This window comes from Drosophila takahashii, chromosome 3L, assembly GCF_030179915.1.
Source record: "Drosophila takahashii strain IR98-3 E-12201 chromosome 3L, DtakHiC1v2, whole genome shotgun sequence".
Lineage (NCBI taxonomy): Eukaryota > Metazoa > Arthropoda > Insecta > Diptera > Drosophilidae > Drosophila > Drosophila takahashii.
Genome location: NC_091680.1, coordinates 23361656 through 23381622, shown reverse-complemented (window position 1 = coordinate 23381622; position 19967 = coordinate 23361656). Strand labels below are relative to the sequence as shown.

At 43.5% G+C, this 19967-nt stretch overlaps 2 protein-coding genes across 14 annotated transcripts; both read left to right on the top strand.

Moving 5' to 3' along the window:
- The first annotated feature begins 441 nt into the window (after nucleotides 1-441).
- Csp (Cysteine string protein) lies at nucleotides 442-6394 on the top strand. 4 transcript variants are annotated; one of them, XR_011418450.1, is made up of 8 exons: nucleotides 442-667; nucleotides 2077-2215; nucleotides 2276-2428; nucleotides 2489-2620; nucleotides 3627-3689; nucleotides 4222-4426; nucleotides 4799-4895; nucleotides 5051-6394. XR_011418450.1 is itself a non-coding variant. In XM_017148772.3 (7 exons), exons 1-7 carry the CDS (start codon nucleotides 633-635, stop codon nucleotides 5071-5073), a joined length of 750 nt encoding a protein of 249 aa, XP_017004261.1. In that variant the 5' UTR covers nucleotides 443-632; the 3' UTR covers nucleotides 5074-6394. The 4 variants fall into 4 exon arrangements, 2 of the variants coding, with proteins under 2 accessions (XP_017004261.1, XP_017004263.1); XR_011418451.1 differs by lacking the exon at nucleotides 3627-3689 and having other exon boundaries at nucleotides 443-667; XM_017148772.3 differs by lacking the exon at nucleotides 4799-4895 and having other exon boundaries at nucleotides 443-667.
- Nucleotides 6395-6744: 350 nt separating this feature from the next.
- On the top strand, nucleotides 6745-19944 carry Srpk79D (Serine-arginine protein kinase at 79D). 10 transcript variants are annotated; one of them, XM_070215109.1, is made up of 8 exons: nucleotides 6745-8559; nucleotides 13280-13501; nucleotides 13557-14008; nucleotides 15139-15461; nucleotides 15699-15857; nucleotides 17493-17597; nucleotides 18164-18434; nucleotides 18504-19944. In XM_070215109.1, the coding sequence occupies exons 1-8, from the start codon at nucleotides 7670-7672 to the stop codon at nucleotides 18698-18700; spliced, it is 2619 nt and encodes an 872-aa protein (XP_070071210.1). In that variant the 5' UTR covers nucleotides 6745-7669; the 3' UTR covers nucleotides 18701-19944. The 10 variants fall into 10 exon arrangements, with proteins under 10 accessions (XP_070071210.1, XP_070071209.1, XP_017004243.2 ...); XM_070215108.1 differs by having other exon boundaries at nucleotides 6750-8559; nucleotides 18164-18438; nucleotides 18508-19944; XM_017148754.3 differs by having other exon boundaries at nucleotides 6751-8559; nucleotides 17067-17597.
- Nucleotides 19945-19967: the final 23 nt, after the last annotated feature.

Sequence of the window (19967 nt, the reverse complement as noted above, 5' to 3'; positions counted from 1 at the left end):
ACCAAGGTTAAAAGAACTACAAATATACTTTCTATAATAACAGCTGTTTAAAAAATTCAACAGTAACCATTTATGTCGTTCCCTCAATTGCTGAAGCTTTCTGTTGATTTTTCAACAATTGAACAGTTTAGGAAATACCCAGAAAATTTGTTTGTAATCTTAAGTCGGTAAAGACAGATCACCTAATTTCTGTCTAAAAAAATCAAAAGCTTATGGAACTTTAGAAGGTTTTCATTGTTTCTTAACTTTCTGTTTTATCTAATTAAACTAACTAAACAACCCGAAAAAGATCTTTTCGCTGAAGCGTAATTTGGTCGCTGTTGCAGAAACACGTTTTGTCTGAACAGTGTATAAAAGTTCTAGGACCAGTGCTGGAAAACAATAAAGGAAAAACATCAATTTCGACAAACACATCGATAGGACAGAATAATCATCGGCTTTGTTCCAGCTCTAATTTCATTGCGAAAAAAAATAAGAATCGGGCATCGGCACGGACGACTGAAACTGCAATTTGAAGAATACACGGACAGAGTTGTGGTGCTCGGCAGACACAGACATTCAGGGCGTGTGACAGCGATCGCAAGTGTTAATTACCCGTTCGCAGGCGAAGTGACAGAGGCACAGGCTTCAGAATGAGCGCACCTGGCATGGACAAGAGAAAACTCTCGTAAGTATTTTGCAGAATTCCTTCGTTTTTTCCTCCACTGCGCACACACACACACACACGCGCCGTAGGCACGGTGCACGAGTGTGAGTAGCAGCTGCGCGCAGGCAGCGCAGTCGGCGTGAAATTGATTTTTCGCGGCAGAAATTTTCTCGAGCAGCAGGCATTTCCTTAGCTGCGTCGGGATAAACAAGGATCAGGGGCGGGGGAGGGGGGAGAGGCAGCTGTGGAGCGGATGGGAGAACAAACGATTTCGTCCTGGGCAAGGCCAAGGACAAACTCTGCAATCTGAGCAAAGTCGATTTGTATCTAAAGGCGAATTCAATAATCGCTGTTTATAGGGGAGTTTATAGATCATATTATATAGAGAGAGCATATAGAGAAGATCTGTTCATTGATCAACATTTGGTGCTCAGTGTCATGAAAATATTAATAGGATTATGATGGAAAACGCCTAACTGTATGACTCACAAATGCCCCATGTTTTCCATGATTTTTTAGAGAAAAAATGCTATAAATCGTAAAATTTATAAGGAAGATTTGGTTATAATCCATACAAGGTATCATATAGTCGGGGCAACCAACCTTAGTTCCTGCTTTAGCTTTCCATGCAACACATTCCGCATTCGCTATAAGTGAGCGATAACAGGGCCCATAGATCCAATCGCTCGCCGACTAGCCAACTAGCCAAGTTGGCCGTTATCAGCCAGAGAGTTTTACAAACGTATTAGCCCTCTCTCCACTTCGACCCGAAATGAGTAATGCCAGCACAAACCGCTTCCATTTGGCCCAGTTCTATGCGCTGTCCAAGGCGAAAGCGAGGGGGCTTCGCCTGTCGTGACGCCTGAAAGCGTCCTTGGCCCTGTGCAGCCACCCACCGCCCACTGACCCTGGGCCTGGCATCCGCTTGAGCCCCTAATCACCCTCATCATCGTGGTCCTCAGCCACTCAGTCAAACGCTTGCCGTCTTATCAGCTCGCAGATTTTCCTCCCCCGCTTTCGCCCTTATAAAGCTTATAAATAGCAGCCACCTGCTCAAGAAAATCCATACGGGGTGCAATTTATGCTGCACGCGACCCCGCTGCAGAGACCTAGACTTCCTCAATGCCAACGCCTAGTTTAGAGCCCGTAGGGCCAAGTGCTCCCCTGGAATGGCTCCCATCGCGTGCCACGGCTAACTGTTGCTGCCTGGTGACTCATGGCCCACAGGTACTTGCCTTGGCTGGGCTTTTATCGCCCTCGGCCAGTCACTCGAGTTACTCCGTTGACGGAATGTCGCTGGAACAGTGCAACTCCGCTACAGAAGTTTTATCGGACCATGCGTATCAGCCTTTAATTCCAAATGCCGAGACGTGGATAGTGGGATTCCCTCAAATGTAGCGATTTTACTAATGTTATTCTCCCTTATCCAGCACATCCGGCGACTCGCTGTACGAAATCCTGGGACTTCCGAAGACGGCCACCGGAGATGATATCAAAAAGACTTACCGGAAACTCGCACTCAAATACCATCCCGACAAGAACCCCGACAATGTGGATGCGGCCGATAAGGTAAAGTGTTGGCAAATAATGATTTCTATAGAGCCCTTCTAAATTCTCTTCTTTCTGCAGTTCAAGGAGGTGAACCGCGCCCACTCGATCCTGAGCGACCAGACAAAGCGCAACATATACGACAACTACGGCTCTTTGGGCCTGTACATCGCCGAGCAGTTTGGCGAGGAGAATGTCAATGCGTACTTTGTGGTCACATCGCCGGCTGTGAAGGTCAGGAATCGCAATGTCCCATATAGCACTCATTGAATAATCACTGTGCTTTTCTTGCAGGCCCTGTTCATCTGCTGCGCCGTGGTCACGGGATGCTGCTGTTGCTGCTGCTGCTGCTGCTGTTGCAACTTCTGCTGCGGCAAGTTCAAGCCGCCGGTGAACGAGTCGCACGACCAGTATGCACATCTGAATGTGAGTGAAGTTTGAATTGGCCCAACCAAGTCCAGGTCCCAACACCCACACCCTAACCCAGTCCGCTACTAACTGAAATCGTTTTGATTTAGTTGAGAAAACTGAGAAAACAAGAAAACCAATCTGGTGCAAAGCCTATATTTAAACCCTTACGCATGCTTCCCATCCAACCACACACACTGTACTATATACTGTATTACCAACTAAACACCAGACCAATTTTGATGATTTTTGTGAGGAGTTCCGTATCGTTGTTCCGTTTAAGAAGCTAATGTTTAGTCAAAAACTTGCTCCTACATCTCTGACATCAACGCTTGCCCACCAGCTAACCGATCAATAAACGCCTATCCATTTGTTTAGTATAATTTATCTGGTCTATCAGCTTTCTTGGCACGCCACCTCTTTTGTTTGGTTTTGCTTTAGACCCGTACAAACACTCGACTCTGGTTGCACCGCTTTGTTCTTAGTTTTTCGTTGGGGTAAGTATGGAGTTTGGTTTTGGTTTTCGGTTCTCAATACTCTATATACACAGAGGAAATCCCAGAGGTAAACACTACTAACCCATCCACAAACCGTTCCGATCAATTCGAGTTAAGTTCTTACGTATTGGAAATTTCAAATTTGATATTGTTTGTTTTTAATGTGTACTTCACGAAAATCATCAAATGCTTCGAACGATTCTCTCTCTCTTAATCTTTTAATGTAAACTAATGATAACACAACACTCGGATTTTCCGCGACTGAGATTGCGGAATCGAATTCCCAGAATACAAATCCAGCGCTTTTGATTTCATCCACGATTGCTTTTCTTGTTTTTTACGTGTCCCATTCCGCACTCAGTTTTAGTTTGCACCCACATCTCCTTTGTTTGGTTGCAAGCCAGGGAAGAGAAGACGAAGATTTACGTTTCTATTTTGGTTTAACTTTTTTTTTCTCAAAACTCTTTGCGATCGACTCATCATATCCACCACCTACTACCACCCACAACCACCACACACTCGCTCAGCGCCCCGATGGCAATCGAGAGGTCAACGATTTGCCACCGCATTTGGGACAGCCGCCACGACTTGTAAGTATGCGAATCGAAAATGATACCAGCACGAGTGTTGCATGAGCTCGAGGCAAGATCACCTGCCGTCTGGCACCTGCCACCCACCAACTGACTAACACAAGCCAATAACCAAATCCGAACTCTACTCAAACGGTAACAATCAAAATTTACATGTTCCAAGGGAACCAATCTTACTAACAATTAGTCGCAAAATTGACTCAATCGAAAGCAGAGAAGAGGAGATGACAAATAACCGATGGTTTAAAATAGGTCCTGCTGTAAATGCTTGGTAAATGTTTTATGATTTCCGTATATTGCTGTCATCTGGCTGATTATAAGTTTGTAGTATTTGGCTTCAGGTGTCCTCGTAAACATAAGCACAACAGTAATTTAATTTTAGTCTAACTGTAGAATAGTTAACACGGCTTGTAGACTGCTAACCCACCGAAAGTTTTTGACTAAACATGGCCAAAACCCTCCAAGATCTTAAAACACGCCGTAGAAATGATGCAATGACAGATATCCTAACCCTTATTTGTGTGTTCTGCAGGAGGATGTTGATCTCGACGACGTGAACTTGGGAGCGGGCGGCGCCCCTGTGACCTCCCAGCCGCGCGAGCAGCCCGGCGGACAGCCCGTATTCGCCATGCCGCCGCCCAGCGGAGCCGTGGGAGTCAACCCCTTCACCGGCGCCCCAGTGGCGGCCAACGAGAACACATCGCTGAACACAACGGAGCAGACCACTTACACGCCAGGTATATAAACAGTTGGTCCAGCAGTCAGCCTCTCAGCCAGCAGTTAGCAACCCAACAAAGCGTCTCTGACCATCGAACTTGTTATTGTGCATAAATCGAAGAAATATTGTAACCTTCGGTCGCTGGACAAGTGGCCCAGACACTCAGTCACCTCTCGAAATAGCCCGTCCAGCGATCAGATTAACACCTCCTTAGCAGTTAAGCTCGTGTAATTGCGGCAAGGTATTTTTTTAGACACATCCTGTGTATGTAAACTCACGAACATGGGATCGACTAACTAAGATCTGCATGTGATATCACCTTTTTCACACACTGCCCGAGCTGCGGGATGACCAATGCCTGAATTGATTGACCCAGCCTTCCGTTCCCTAGGTTTATGGCAGCCGTTCTCAAGTCCCCGTATTTAAAGGACTCTTTTCAAGATCCCATTTCAAGCTTGCGCAAGTTTTATTTCCCATTGGATTATCCCGTACGTTTCATCAAGGAATCAAGATTTTGTTCATGTTCGGTTGATTTACATTGATTGATTTGATTTTATCGTTTGTTATGCAACGCTAAACTTTTGTTTTGTTCTCACTTATCACTCTCTACTATTCTCTCTCTCCCTCTCTCTCTTCACTCTAGATATGGTTAATCAGAAATATTAGTCAAGTGCTGCGAGCGAGTCAAGTCCAAGTCCCGGGTGCATGCGTACACCAAACATTCAGATACAGATACAGACACAGAGTAAAATACAAACCCCAAACCTAAATCGTAACTGCAGAGAAAATTTCCTAATTATTAATGTTGTTTTTAAGATGCGCGATATGTTGAAGCGAGTAAACATACGAACCTATGTATTTATTTTAAGCCGTAGCACTTAGCTTTAATTTTAAACAATCTAACTTCGTGGTTGAGATCTTGGTCCACTCCGGGCAATCGATTCGCCAATTCCATTGTTCAAGCCATCCACCTACACAACTCGAATCGGTAGCCCAGCTGCGCACCCACCAAGTCCATCTATCCAGCCATGCTAAGAACACCTGCGGTGTTAACAAAATTATATATCGGATGTTAGGCTAGACATTTGCTTGGGGATCGGATCCCTACCGTTCGGATTCAGCCGCAGTGGATTGTGAATCGACTTCTCGCGAAGAGGGGCACTGTAATTATATATATGTATATGATATGTGTATCTAGTTTGCATTTGTGTCGTCGCCTAGTCTAGCTAAATTGTTCGCGGGATCGCCTCTTCGCCGATTGTTTCTGTTAATTTGCACTGAACTGTTAAAGCCAGAACTACTTATGTAAAAAGAATGAATTGTCGAGCGTCGCCCCCAGCTGATTGCTCCGATCCGATTCTAATGCAAATGTAAATAAGTCAAGTTAAGCAATTAAGCATCACGCAGTCGAACAGAGGAGGACGAGCAAAAGAGAACGCTATAAAGGGCGAAATAATTAATGGAAAGATAAATTATATAACAGATATTAATAACCCCCTCTATATATATATAAATTAAATACGAGTAATCAAAAGTTCAATTGTAACCCCCGAAAGTATTGCACATATGTATTCTAAAATTGTTTAAAAATTGAATTGAATCCTTATTGGTTTTTGATTAATTGTTAACCCGCTTTTAAATGTAAATGAATGCGATTAGTCCATCAGTAATTAACTTTTATATACGTAGTAGCCCCATTCTAAATCACTGACATCAATTATTGCCGATCAGCTCTGGGCCGGGACTAAAAAATTCTAGGGATCGTGTGTCCGAGTGCCCCGGCTCATCTATAGTATAAAGTGCATATATGAAATTCAATTAATGATAATTACATTTTACGGTCTTGCGTGTGTATTTATTGTTCGTACAAGTCAAAAGCAAAACAATACTAAGTAAACTAAATTTAAACTTGACAATTGTTTCCAAATTTCAATTGTATTCTGGTATAACACGAAGAAACCGAAATAAATTTACTATACAAACTCAACTGTGTGGTATACTTTCTATATTTTATTTGTAGGGATTAGAGCCCTGCGTGAATTATTCCATTTTTGTTTTATCATAGTATGCCTTGAAATTTCTGAGTTGTTTAATTCAATTCTATATAAAATAAATTGAATGTTTTTCAGAAAAACTTTTTCTAACTCATTTAGAATTGAATGAATGAATGAATCATTTTTATAAATTTTTTGAAATTGCCAGTTTTTTTTTGTGCTTTTTTTTGAGAACAAAAAGTGGAACATTTTTAACAAATCAATGTTAACTGAGTAACTTAGTAAATAAAATTCAGGCAGATTTAATCACAAAATTATGGCCCTATCTTTTTAAAAAAAAATTGTTTGAATTATTTCTGAATTCATGCCATTCAATCATTCAATTCTATTAAACTCAAAATTCTAATTCATATAAAACAAAAAATTCAAAATAATTTATTGAATCCATTCATGCAGGGCTCTAATAGGGATACCTACTGCCCACAGGGCATCCGGAAGTCGAACCTGCCTCGGGAAAGCTCCACTAGGATGGTAAACAAACCGATTTCGGGGATGAACTTTCGACGGCGCCAGCTGACTGCAGTTAGCTTTCACTCTCTCTTCGCTCGGGCTTTGTTTTGTTTTGGGGCAGTAACGGGCAACGGCCGGCACATGCGCTCTGCCCGCTCCCCGGACTCGCTGAACTTCGCCGCAGAGTTTTCTTCCTCAGAATCAGATTGAGATTCAGAACCCGAAGGGCAGTCCGTCGGAGAGTTCAAGCCAAGTGCGGACAAAGGAGGAGACTTTTCCAGGCTGCTGCTCCTGCTCCTGCTCCTGTCGAGAACGCCAAGTGGAAAATGATTAGATGATGTGTTCGCTTTAATTGTCGAGGATAAATCAATTCCGTTGTTAACTAGATTACGGCCGAAAGTAGCGGAATCGAAAAGCCCAATTGAAAACCGTGGAAAAACCCCCATCGCGAACCAGTTCGTGGCAGTGTGTGTGCGTGTGTGTGTGTGGCTTTTCGCCTTACTTTTTTCATGCGCAATTTGGGTTACAAAGCGAGAAAAACGCTGCTTAAAATGCATTAAAATGTTTTAGGCACGGTGTTTCATTGATTTTCCTACGCACAAAAGTATGTTACACGTAGTTCAAGCCGGGAACAAAGGACGCAGGCCAGCAGCGATGAGGACAAAGGAGTAGCCACCGAGGACTCAGGATCAGGATCAAACTCATAAGGGGCGCAACACATCGGAGGCATCCTGGCGCCCGTTCTGCCCAGCAGCGGCATGGCCGGCCTCGTCGGCACCGCTAACGGGAAGCACCACCACCCACACCTCATCTCGCCCACCCGCACCCTGCCGGCCGGCATATGCAGCAGTGACAGCGGCATCTCCACGCTGAGTGCCATCTCGCCCCCGCTCTCCACCTCGACCACGACGGCCTCGGGAGCAGGAGGAGGTGGGGGTGGAGGCGGAGTGGGCGGAAGTGGCGGCAGCCCCCAGCTGCGCACCTCGCCGGCGCTGAGCATGTTAGGCAGCGCCACGGCCACTTCCAGCGGAAGCACTGCCTCCGCTGGAGGAGGTTTCACCGCCGGCATCCTTGGGCCGGCGGCCAGCATCGACCTGGGCAGCTCGCCGCTGTCGCACCGCAACTACAGCAACTCGCTGAAGGGCTTCAGCTTCCGGCGCAGCTTCGACGACAAGATCATCGCTCCGCCCTACTTGTCGCGTGCCCCCGCCTACGGGCACGGCATCCCCTATCCGCATTTCCATGCACCCCAGCCGGCGGCCACCACGCCGCACCACCTCCACCTGCACCACCATGGAAACGGCACTGCCGCGGGATCGGTAGCGGGATCGGGATCGGGCACCGGGGCAGGAGGACACTACCAGCAGCCCCTTTCGCTGGCCACGATGACGGCGGCCCTGCCACTGGCGCCGCTCTACGGATCCCCGCTGTCGCTGCCGCTGACCTCGTCCCAGTCCACCACCAAGCTCTCCTACCGCGACGACTTTCTGCAGCAGATTGGCTACCTGCCAACGACGCGCATCTACAGCACCCCGACCAGCATCGTGGACGAGGACAAGGCCCAGCAGGACTTCCTCTCGCTGTCACTCTCCCCGCCGCTCAACCGCCGCCGGGACATGCCGGCCCTGCGAGGTCCTTTCGTCAGCCTGTAAGTATCCCAGGAAATGGGCTTTTATCATACTTATACGGTATACTGTACTTAGTTATTCACTTAAAATTACTAAACATAACATCAAATTAGTAAGTTAGTTCTAAGGCCTAGTACTCACTTCAATCGAAAAGCCTACGAAATGAAAATCTCCATACAAAATATTGATAACGAAATTTTAATTTTTGTATAGAAATTTTCGTTTCGTTGCCTTTTTGATTGAAGTGAGTACTAGGCTTAAGATAAAAATTGTGTTGCTCTTCAAATTTTGATTTTAAGGCAAGTGAAGAGGTTTTTTAGGTCATTTTTAAATTCATAAATTTAAATGTGTCATTTATAATGTAAATCGAAAAAGGTTTCTCCTGTGGAGCTAATATCTTTTTATATATGACTGAAAAATAATGAATTAAAGAATTATTTGACATCTAATCTTATTTGACAATTTGTGTTATCCTTCTGAATTCGTACAAAAACTTTTAAACATTTTATTTTTCATTTAGTCTTTTGGAGTTTCAACCAATTAGCTTTATAAATGAGACAGGCTACAAACAACTACATCAACTTTTCTGTTGGTGCTGGTCAAAAACGCGTTTAATTCAAAGGTTTCGAAGCCCTTACACAGATTTAATGAAAAACCATATACCCTTATACCAGTGGCGGATCTAGGATTTTGAGGTGATATCAGAACAAATTTTTTGTTCCACACTTTTTGAATACCAAAATTCCTTTCATTTTTCACCCATATCACCCCATGTGGATCCGCGCATGCCTTATACTATACTACTTATACTAGAAGTAACGGGTAACTAAAACTTTAAAATCACTTTAAACAAAAAGGAGCTAAGTTTATGGCGTTATCTAGATCAAATTAAGCGAAAAACGAACATTCTTACTTAAAAGGCAAGCAAAATTAATAAATGAGACAATTTAAAAGAAACTTTAAAAAAAATTCCTAATTTTGTCGAGTTTGTATAAATATTTAAATAAAATAAGTTATGACCAAAAGAGTACAGTGCAGTTCAGGTAACCCTGTCAAAAACATATAGTACGAGATATCTGGTAATGACTTCTTACTACTTATATAAATCGGTTTATGGCGAGCATAATTTCCTTTTCCTATTGTCGTTGTCTTTCACATCACTCACAAGCAGATAAATTATGAAAATCAAGTATACGCATCGTGTGGTCCACGTGCTTAACCCGTATGTATCGAAAATATTCATCGAACTGTGACGAAGAGCTCCGATATCTGTGCCGGTGGGCCGGCCAAGTGTTTGGGTTCCCACTGTGCGGGCACAGTGGGCCTCAGTTGGTGTTGCTGGGCCAAAAGAAGAACACTTTCGGTCTATCCTCTTCGTTCCACAGTGCGCTAAATCCAATTGGGATAACAATTCCACACACTACTTACTTACGTGGCACAGTTTTTCCGATTGCGGTGCCAAGCGAACTCCTACCACCTTCCACCCACTCGTAATCCTACCCCACAGCTTTTCCCCTCATCAGTCCGCTCGGTTTGTTTACGTTTTTAATTTGCCTTAACCGCAAGTAGGCACCACGTGACGCCAGTGGCTAACCAATGAGCACCCCTAAACCGAAACCCCTACCTCCGGCCACCCCCTAAAATCCCAGGAACTCACTGCAATCGAGCAAAACGATGACGTTTCCCTGCCTCTAGATGCTCTGTTTTGCACTGATTTTCTCTGCGATATATTGTTTTTATACGCTTCTTTCGGCGTCTATAAATAATAATATGGAGGAGGCGGGGCCGCGTAAGGTGCGACCGTGTGTGAGACATAGGGTGACTCAGGAGGCAAAGCTTTTCCCTTTTTAGGGGAGTCGTCGTAGCTCCATAAGGAACAAAGCCTGACCCAAGTTAGGAGGGGGGTTGCAAAAATCAATAAAGTCTGGTTAGTCATTTTATGAACCCAAACATTTGCATACTGTGCGGGTAGCGGGGTGCAATTGCATTTCGAGGAATTTTTCAATCGCACCCGAACGCTCGAAACTACCTTTCGATGTGGTTTCGAAACCTTCTGGAATTCGAGGTATTTGAAATCCTGCTTGTCGAACACCCCTTTGCATTGGCGAGGGCAAACTTGGCACGGTGCCTAAGAAATCTCGAAGAACTTGATGATGATGTTGTGTGTATGGTGTTCATGTGGTGGATTCTTTCCTGGTGTGGGGCAGTCCATGACCGGCAAAGGCGCCGAACAACGAAGGCAACGACATCGACTTGATGAAGTACATTGGATAATGACGCCAGCAGATGTACACAGTGCAAAAAGTTAGTAAAATTAGTAGTGTCAAAATCAAGAAGTACCCAAAAAGGTCCCTCAAACTTATTCATCTGTATGAACAATATGCAAGTCTAGTTAATATGGTATGCAAATTTTTAAATTCCTATACGATGCGCATTGATGTATTTAAGGTATACCAAAATACATTATTTGAAAAAATTTAGTTTTAGGGTCTGCAAATGGCCTTAATGTTTATCACCCATACGCACTGTTGCCTTCGATCAAAAATTTTTTTTAATCTAGGTGGCATAGATTTCAACAATTCATTTTTGTAACTAATTAAAATCCAACAAAATTCATAGTTTGACAGGACTAGAAATGGAAGAACGATTTTTTTCGACCAAATTCGATCTGTTATATGCGTCGTATGAGTAATTTTCAAGCAAACTTCGAGAAGGTCTAGGTCTAACCCCGAAAGAAAGTGTTGTACTTTTCACATATATTTTTCGATCACTTTAATTTACCATGTGAAGAGGTTTCATTTTTGTTAGACTCCGACATAAATTTATAAAATTTTAATAGGTATCAATCCAACAATTTCTCAAATGAGGCAATTACTAATAAAATTATTAAGAAATGAGGGTTACAATTAGAAAATATAAATCCATCTGATGAAGAATTTGAAAAACTTACAAGAACTTGTTAATGATACTCACACCCCTTGATTCTAAAGAACCCTCTTGGTATTTTGTCTAGAAGAAAGAATCATTAAGTGAATGCATACCGAATTTTTCTCAATGTAACACACTACGGAAAACTATCGGTGGGCACGGGTCTAGGTGATCCGCACACACTCACACTCTTTTTGACCGGGGCGGTGAAAGGGGGATAGGGGGAAAAGGAGAGCGGACGAAGACTAAACTTAGTTGTGACAAAAAAAAATAGAAACAGAAATAACAGAAAATACTCGCGCGAGTTGGAAACGGCTGCGCCTTGGCCGCTCAGGAAGAGGCGGCAAAAACAAAAGCGAAAAGCCATAGCCATTTCGACATTCTCGCGGTCGCAACTGAACGAATCGGACGGGCGAGGAAAGATACTCGCGCAGATACACAGATTCAGATACTTTTCATAATTCAGATTTTTCCGCCGTGCGATATATATTCCGTTTATTTACCCCGCACGGGCCATTGTTATGTAAGGGGTGTGTGTGCAGCGCAGTGTTTGTGTTGTGCTTCGACCAAACTCGTTCGGCGGGTGTCCGTGATGCAAGTGGGGGCGTAGAAAAGTCAAGGTCGCCAACCCGCCCACCGCCACCGCCCGTTACTGTTACTGCACCCGAGGGCCATGAATGCGCGAATGCCTAGTCGGAAATCCAATTGTCGAATCGAGCAGTGAAGCGAGTCCGAAATGGAAGGCTGGGGGGTGAATCCCGGCCTGGAGGCGGAGACCACCTGTCCGCTGGAGGCCAATGCCACGTTGGGCCTTGGATGGATGCCACGGATGGCGACGCTGAGGGAGCACTGGATGGATCTCTATCCCGGCTATGTGGACCGCATCCAGCTACTCGTATCGCTGGCCGGTAGACTGCATCATATGAGTGGGCACATCCTGGCCACCCTTGCCCAGGATCCGATCTTCATGGGCGTCCTGCAGGGCAGCCTGCTGCTGCTCTTCCTCTACCTGATGCACCTCCTCCGGCTGTGGAGCTGCAGCAGTGGAACCGAGCAGCCACTGAACGCCACCAATGACGTGGCCAAGGAGCTGAGCTGCGACTTCAACTTCATCTCCGAGCAGGAGAAGCGAGCTGCCCAGGAGGCGGCCACGGAGGCCCTGCTGGAGGTGGAGGAGAAGAAGCGACGCAAGCGGTTCACTAAGAAGCGCAACTGCGTCTCCGCCGGACCCATCCTCATTGCCCTGCGGCACCAGTCGAAGCGGCCGAAGCACCATCGCCACATGCCCTTTGAGCCTGTGACCCCCGGCGAAGTCATCCTGGATACATACTTGCCGCCGAGGGAGCAGCCGCTTACTATCAGGCTGCCCCAGTTGGCGGAGCCGGTCAAGGAGGAGGAAACGGAACATCCCGAGTTTAAGTGGGTTCTTGGGACCTCAAATTGATCCTTTAACCTAACCTAACTAATTAAAAATTGAAAATTGTACCACACCCAAAAGAAATCGATATGAAACGTAGATCGATTTTACATTATTTAAGATCAATTTTTAATTTGATATGTGGCCAGGTAAACTTGACCTGGTCGAAAAGAGTGTTTTATGTAAAAACGATATGGGTTTAACAGGACCTCAAATTTACATGGCCATATCGATTTTACAGAAACATTTTTTTTTTGTGTGCGTGGATAACCATTACCTATAAAATAATCAAAACTTACAAATATTTTAAAGTCATTTTGTAAAACTTTCTGTTAAATTATTAACTTTAACTAGGAAGATAAATAAATAAATAATAATAACCTCTCTCTTTTTAGGTCGGAGCCCCGCGGCACGCTAAGTACGACTGATGAAATCTACCCGGACTCCTCTGACAGCAGCCTCTACGTTTCGGACGAGGAGCAGGAGGACGCCTCTCAGTATTGCCGTGGTGGCTACCATCCGGTGGTCATCGGGGACATTTTTGACAATCGGTTTCGCGTGGTCCGAAAACTGGGCTGGGGACACTTTTCCACTGTCTGGCTTTGCCGGGATCTCAAGTGAGTGATGCATTTTGAAGTTCCAAGTAACAAGTTAACTTTCCCATTCCCGCAGAGACGAGAAGTACGTGGCCCTCAAGGTGGTCAAGAGTGCTCCGCACTACATAGAGACGGCGGCGGATGAGATCAGGCTGCTGGAGGCGATCCGCGACGCAGATCCCATGGACGTGAAGCGGGAGCGGATCGTGCGGCTGATGAACCACTTCACGGTGCGCGGCGTGAACGGGATGCACACCTGCCTGGTGTTCGAGGCCCTCGGCTGCAGCCTGTACAAGCTGATCGTGAAGAACAACTACCAGGGCCTGGCTATCGCCCAGGTGCGCAACATCATCCGCCAGGTGCTGGAGGGTCTGGACTACCTGCACAGCAAGTGCAGCATCATACACACGGACATCAAGCCGGAGAACATCCTGCTGGTGATCGACAATGCTGCCGCGATGAACCAGCAGATTGACGACGAGATCAACAGTCTGCGGGTGAAGGGGGCCGACTTCCCCGACTCGTACAGTAAGTATTATCTTACACTGTACAACTTTTTTATGGTTTTAAAATGTATCTGCATTTTGGACTTCAAAACCTGAAAGTACGCATCAATGCGATTCAATCCCATATGGAGTTCTTCTGGCTTAGCTCTCTGTTGGATATTATATACACAAAAAAGGCAAAAAGGCTATGTACATTGCAGATCATTCAAAACCCGTATCGTTTTTACATTAAATACTCGGTTCGACTAGGTCAAATTTACCTGTCCGCATTTTAAATAATGTAAAATCGATCTACGTTTCATATCGATTTTTTTGGGTATAGCAATTTAAAGATTTCAATTAATAATTGGCTATATCTCACGAGTCGAATGCAATTTTAGCTGCATGTATTCAGGATTTATATATGTATTGACCTAAGGATTAAAAATGCTGAAGAAGGTTTATAGAAAAAGTGCCGGTTTCGTGAGATAGGCTTTAAAATATTATCATTTTAATACCAAATGCTATGTTTTACTACATTTTTGTGTCTACAGTTTTATATTCTCTGTTTTAACCAAATTTAACAACTGTTTGTACCTTTACCTTAAATATTGCTAAGGACGCGTACTTGAAACTTGAATAGGCTTAAGGTACATAGTAGAGTCCTGCATGAGTACACTTGAATTGACCAAACAAGTCAATTTTTTTAAAATAGAGTGAGTGAGTTCAAGTGAGTTAACTTGGATCACTTGTTTCACTTGATCACTCGTAAAAAAAAACAAGTGATACAAGCACAGAATAAAAGTGAGTGGGAGTGATAAAATTACTAAGCAAATTATTTAGGTGATTCGAAATTATTTTATATCTATTTATTTTATATTAAATCACTTGTTTTTCCTTATGAAAAAATAAAATGAAAAAAGCTATCCAAGTTAACTGATTTTAAAAATTGACTTCCAAGTACACTCATGCAGGACTCTAGTACATATATTGCATTTATAAATTAATTTGTACACCAAATCTTTAAATTGCTATAATATCCAAACGCAATCTAAGCCAGATGAGTACTTTTAGGCTTAGAAACCCAAACTGCAGTTACATTTTCCGTGTTGCACTGTGTTATATATGACTGAAGTGGTTAGAAACTCAGATTCCTATATCCTTTATCCTCAGTCAGTTCCATCGAGAAGCAGACCAAGTCGCGGGCCAAGTGGCCTCTGATCGAGCCGAATGGGTCGACCAACACGAACACGAACACCAGCAACAGCACGGCGAACAACTCCAACTCGTCCACGCCGCTGGCCGCCGTGATCATGTCCTCGCTGGACAAAGAGGACACCACCACCACCACCTCGTCCACGCTCAATTCCAACACCACATCCTCGCTGGCCTCCAAGTACTCCAGTCTGTTGGGGGACAGCGAGTGCAACGGAGGCCTCGGCGGATCAGCGAACCTGAACAACCGCTACCGAGCCGAGAAGAAAATCACTGCCAAGGTGAGTTCGATTCCACTCCAAGTCAGGTCCACAGGTTCACCGTCGTCCCTGCCCCACACTCGGAAGCTCTGGCCGGGATTACCCGCTGTGGTGTGCATGGAAAGCATTTGCACTCTTGATATTGTGAACCCACCTGCAAACCACACACTGCACACCAAAGGAACACCAAGTTCTTATTACTTTTGTTTTCCTTTAATTTCGCGTTTTCATTGCCTTTTCGTTTGACACTCGACACAGTCTTCTGGGGATGGCGAGGAAGATGCCGAGTCCGACACTCTGGGCGAGCAGAGCACCATGGCCATCGATACGCCCACCGATCCCGATCCTGATCCGGATCCCGAGCCCGAAAGCGAACGAGAACGCGAACCCGAGGCCAGTCCCATCGCGGTCCCTGAGGTAAAGTGGGCTAGGATGTGGCCTAGTTGCTAGTGGTTCTAGTGGTAGCCCGGTCCCTAGAGCCGTTCGCTAATGTGTTCGATTTTTCCTTATATGTTTTGTTAAGTGGGGAACTTCGCCTTGCTGTTGTTTACCCACTGCTTTCGATTATCGCTCTTGAGTTCACCTTTGTTGACCCACAACCACACTGATCCCACACGCTTTCCCTCGGCAATTATATCCTGAAACGGAACGCCAAATGCTTCATTTATTGTGGGCATGGCCAGCTTTAGATGTTTATGTAACGAGCTCTACCCATATGCTACCTGCTAATTGTTTAACGTTTTGGTGTGAATATACAGTTGCGGTCAAAGTAATAATCAGGTCTTTAATTTTAACTTTAAAATCAGCCTTTATTCCCTTACTATTAAAGTAACGTGCCTTAAAAAAGTATCTGCAGATCAGGGTTCGCCAAATAACACACAAAGTACTATACAAATGTATAATACTTGAAAATAATTGATACGCACAGTAAACTATTCCTTGTGTATTATACATGTGTGAAATGAAATGTGAAGTATTCTATTTAAATAAAAGACGCTAGTAAAATTCATGTATTTTATCCCTGTTATGTTAGCACTTAACATACTTATTAAAAACTTTAACTCAATATAAAAACCGCGTATTCTTTAGGAGATGATGATCATTTATATGTATAATACACAAGGAATAGTATACTGTGCGTTAGAAATTTTCATTATACATAATATACATATGTATTGTTTTCCGAACCCTGCTGCAGATACATATTTATTATCTTACTGAATCCAAAATTGAATAGAAATAGTTTTGGAATTACTATATTAAAATATTTATATATTACATTAAAATATTAGGCGATTTATTGTTGACCGCAGCTGCAAGAATGAATTGTGACTAAGCTAAGCTGTTTTTGTTCTAAGCAATATCGTACTTATATCTATGTATATCTTATCCATGTTAATCCAAATGAAATGCCCAGTACGACATTCCATTAGGATAATAATCAGTGGGAATCACCGTTGGGATTTCGATAGACAATCCCAGCGGGGATCCCCATGTTCGTGTTTCGTTATATGCACCAACTAGTGAAACCTACAAAGAAGCAAACCAACATTGTGTATTCTTTTTCTTCCTTTCTTTGTGTGAACCAATTTATATGCAACATTACGCTATATATACACGATGCAGCTGCTCACCCCGAACTCCACCAATAGCTCCTGTCCAACCCACAACACCAACACGATAGCCAAGTCCAAGATCAACTCGAATACTCTGAGCACGTGCACGTCCTTGCCCAACGAATACAGCTTCACGAACACGAATACAAATACAATCTCCACTTCCGCCCCTCCAAGTGCCACTCCCTCCTCCGCCCACGCCTCTGCCACGCCCCCCAGCACGTGCACGCCCTCGTTCACGCATATAGCGCCTACCACAACAGCTCCAACTACCAGTACAACCTGTACAACAGCCGCAAGCACTGAGTTCTATAATGGCGATCATACAACAATATGCACATCAACTACAATCAGCGCGATATCCTCCGCGACCACAACGACAACGACGACAGCCATCGCTAAACTAAATGTCAATGCCAATGCCATTCCTTCGCAGAACCAGAGTCAGAGTAGCCAGAACAACACCTACACGATCCAGTCGCTCATCAACAACAGCAACGTCCGTGTGAAGATCGCTGATCTGGGCAACGCCTGCTACGACGTGAGTATCCTGTTCCTAAGGTAGCGAGTAATTATTATAGAGTTCCTCGGGAAAATACATAATTCTCACAAGAGGATGAGAGGATTTTTGTAAAAACACAGAAGTAGCATTATTAATGCATAAGTAGATAAATCGAACAATTTAAGTTAACCTATAGTACATTTTGACAGGGATCGTATAATTCTAAGGGCCGTTTTCTTGTTCGCATGTTACATTTAAAGTAGAAATAAAACCTTGAAACTATAAATGATTTTCTAACTTAACTGATTTACTAAGGGCCGCTTTCTCGCCCTCACAGCACTCTGTAATCGATTCTCGTTCAGATAAATTAAAGGAGTCGAGAAACCGCCTTTTTGCTTTCACGAAAAGTTGATCTGGTCTTTAAGTATTTCTGACAGATAGCGTCCCTAAAAGCCTATTAAATTAATAGTATTAATTCTGTTCAAATAAAGGAGTCAACTTTTGCCGGAATGTGTAATTAAATAAGAAAATAAATTGTATTCTTTTTTTTGGAGGATATACCATGTTTTAGAAACCAAATTTCATACCATTCCTTTAATCCCCAGTACCATCACTTCACTGAGGACATTCAGACGCGTCAGTATCGATCGATCGAGGTGCTGCTGGGAGCGCCGTACAATTATACCGCCGACATTTGGAGCACCGCCTGCCTGGCCTTCGAGCTGGCCACGGGCGACTATCTGTTCGATCCTCACGCCGGCGAGTCTTACAGCCGAGACGAGGACCACTTGGCGCACATTGTGGAGCTGCTGGGATCCATACCCCAGTCGGTGATCCTGCGGGGCAAGCATGGGCTCAAGTACTTCACCAGCTACGGTAGGTATCTAATAAACTAAATCCAATAGATTGATTGGTTAATTTTCCCTCCTCAATTTCCCATTGCAGGAAGCCTGCGGAACATCACCAAGCTGAAGCCCTGGAGTCTGATGAATGTGCTGGTGGAGAAGTACGACTGGGATCCGGTGGAGGCCAAGAAATTCTCCGACTTTCTTCTGCCCATGCTCGAGTACAATCCAGTCATTCGGGCTTCGGCGGCGGAGTGCCTGCAGCATCCGTGGCTGGAACAGGAGGAGTTCGTCTAGGAGACCCACATAGTCGCGAGGACGCTAGAGAGACAACAGACACAGGCACACTTAAATAATACATACATAACATACGTATTTCGTACTCGTATTGTATTTCTAGGCTTAACTTTTATATGCAAACCAATTTGTCGTAAAGAGATATAATATATATACGTTAGCAGGAAAATCCGATGGAGGAAAGTTAGCATTAAAGGACTCGATACACACACCTTATACACATACGATATGTGGAGAGGACGTTCCGCATGGAATTTTTTAAGCTTTTTAATTTTTGTACTTGAGAGCTTTAAAATGTAATTACTAAAGAAGCGATTTTATTTTTAACGACGAAGGCAAACGCGAGAGGTTGCGCAAATGTTTTTCAAGTTTTTATTTCGTCAAAGTGCATATAAGGATATACATACATATATTTTTTTTATTAAACGAGAAACAAGTGAAACCAAAACAAAAGACAATGACGACAATTTTTAAGTCAACAGATGCCTAAACTGACTGACTGAAAAGGAATACATTTTCATGCGAAACAAAGTAAAACCAACAAATGAAAAATGCTAAGTAAATTATACGAACTAGAAAAATATTCAGCATCACATAATTAATAATACCCTCTATAAAATTAATAAAATGGTATGTGTATAATTAACGAACCCAATTGTAGATATCAAAAATGTTCAACACAAATACAGATGAAAATTTAAATATTGACAGCTTTTTAGCAGCATGTAGTGATTTTGGTACATTTAACCGAAACTTATTGTAGATTCTTAAGCCTAAGTTGGATACGAACAGATTTGGGAGAAGAGTTTTCCCACCCGATTTCGGTTTTGCAATATCTATTATTTAAAGTAACATTTAAAAATATTCCCAGCATCCGTGAAAGTGAATCCCAGACCCCAAACACAATAAGCATTGCATAAAAGTCTTTGTATCGGAATTGAAAACTCGAAATCGAAATTTAAATACTACCAATGATAATTAAAGAGAAATCGCATTACCGAAAAACGAAATCATATTTTACTACTTGCCTACAAGTATTTGTACACAAGCCTACAAAGTAATATTGAACGTGACCAAATAATTTAATATTGTGGAAGATTTTTCCCCTAAACACATATTTAATATACACACACATGTGCGCATGTGCCCAAATAAAATGTAACAGAAATCTAAGCGGAGAAGCTGCACGTTCGAGAGAGTGGGCACATATTTCAATAAGCCGAAATAAAGAATATACATACCGATCAAGAGATAACATATAAAATTA

Coding starts and splice junctions, on each gene's coding strand:
- Srpk79D (XM_017148754.3), top strand. CDS start 7,670: ATGGCCGGCCTCGTCGGCACCGCTAACGGGAAGCACCACCACCCACAC. Junction 15,462..15,698: donor AGAAGAAAATCACTGCCAAG/GTGAGTTCGATT, acceptor CACTCGACACAG/TCTTCTGGGGATGGCGAGGA. Junction 18,435..18,503: donor CAAGTACTTCACCAGCTACG/GTAGGTATCTAA, acceptor TTCCCATTGCAG/GAAGCCTGCGGAACATCACC.
- Csp (XM_017148772.3), top strand. CDS start 633: ATGAGCGCACCTGGCATGGACAAGAGAAAACTCTC. Junction 668..2,076: donor ATGGACAAGAGAAAACTCTC/GTAAGTATTTTG, acceptor TCCCTTATCCAG/CACATCCGGCGACTCGCTGT. Junction 2,621..3,626: donor ACCAGTATGCACATCTGAAT/GTGAGTGAAGTT, acceptor ACACTCGCTCAG/CGCCCCGATGGCAATCGAGA.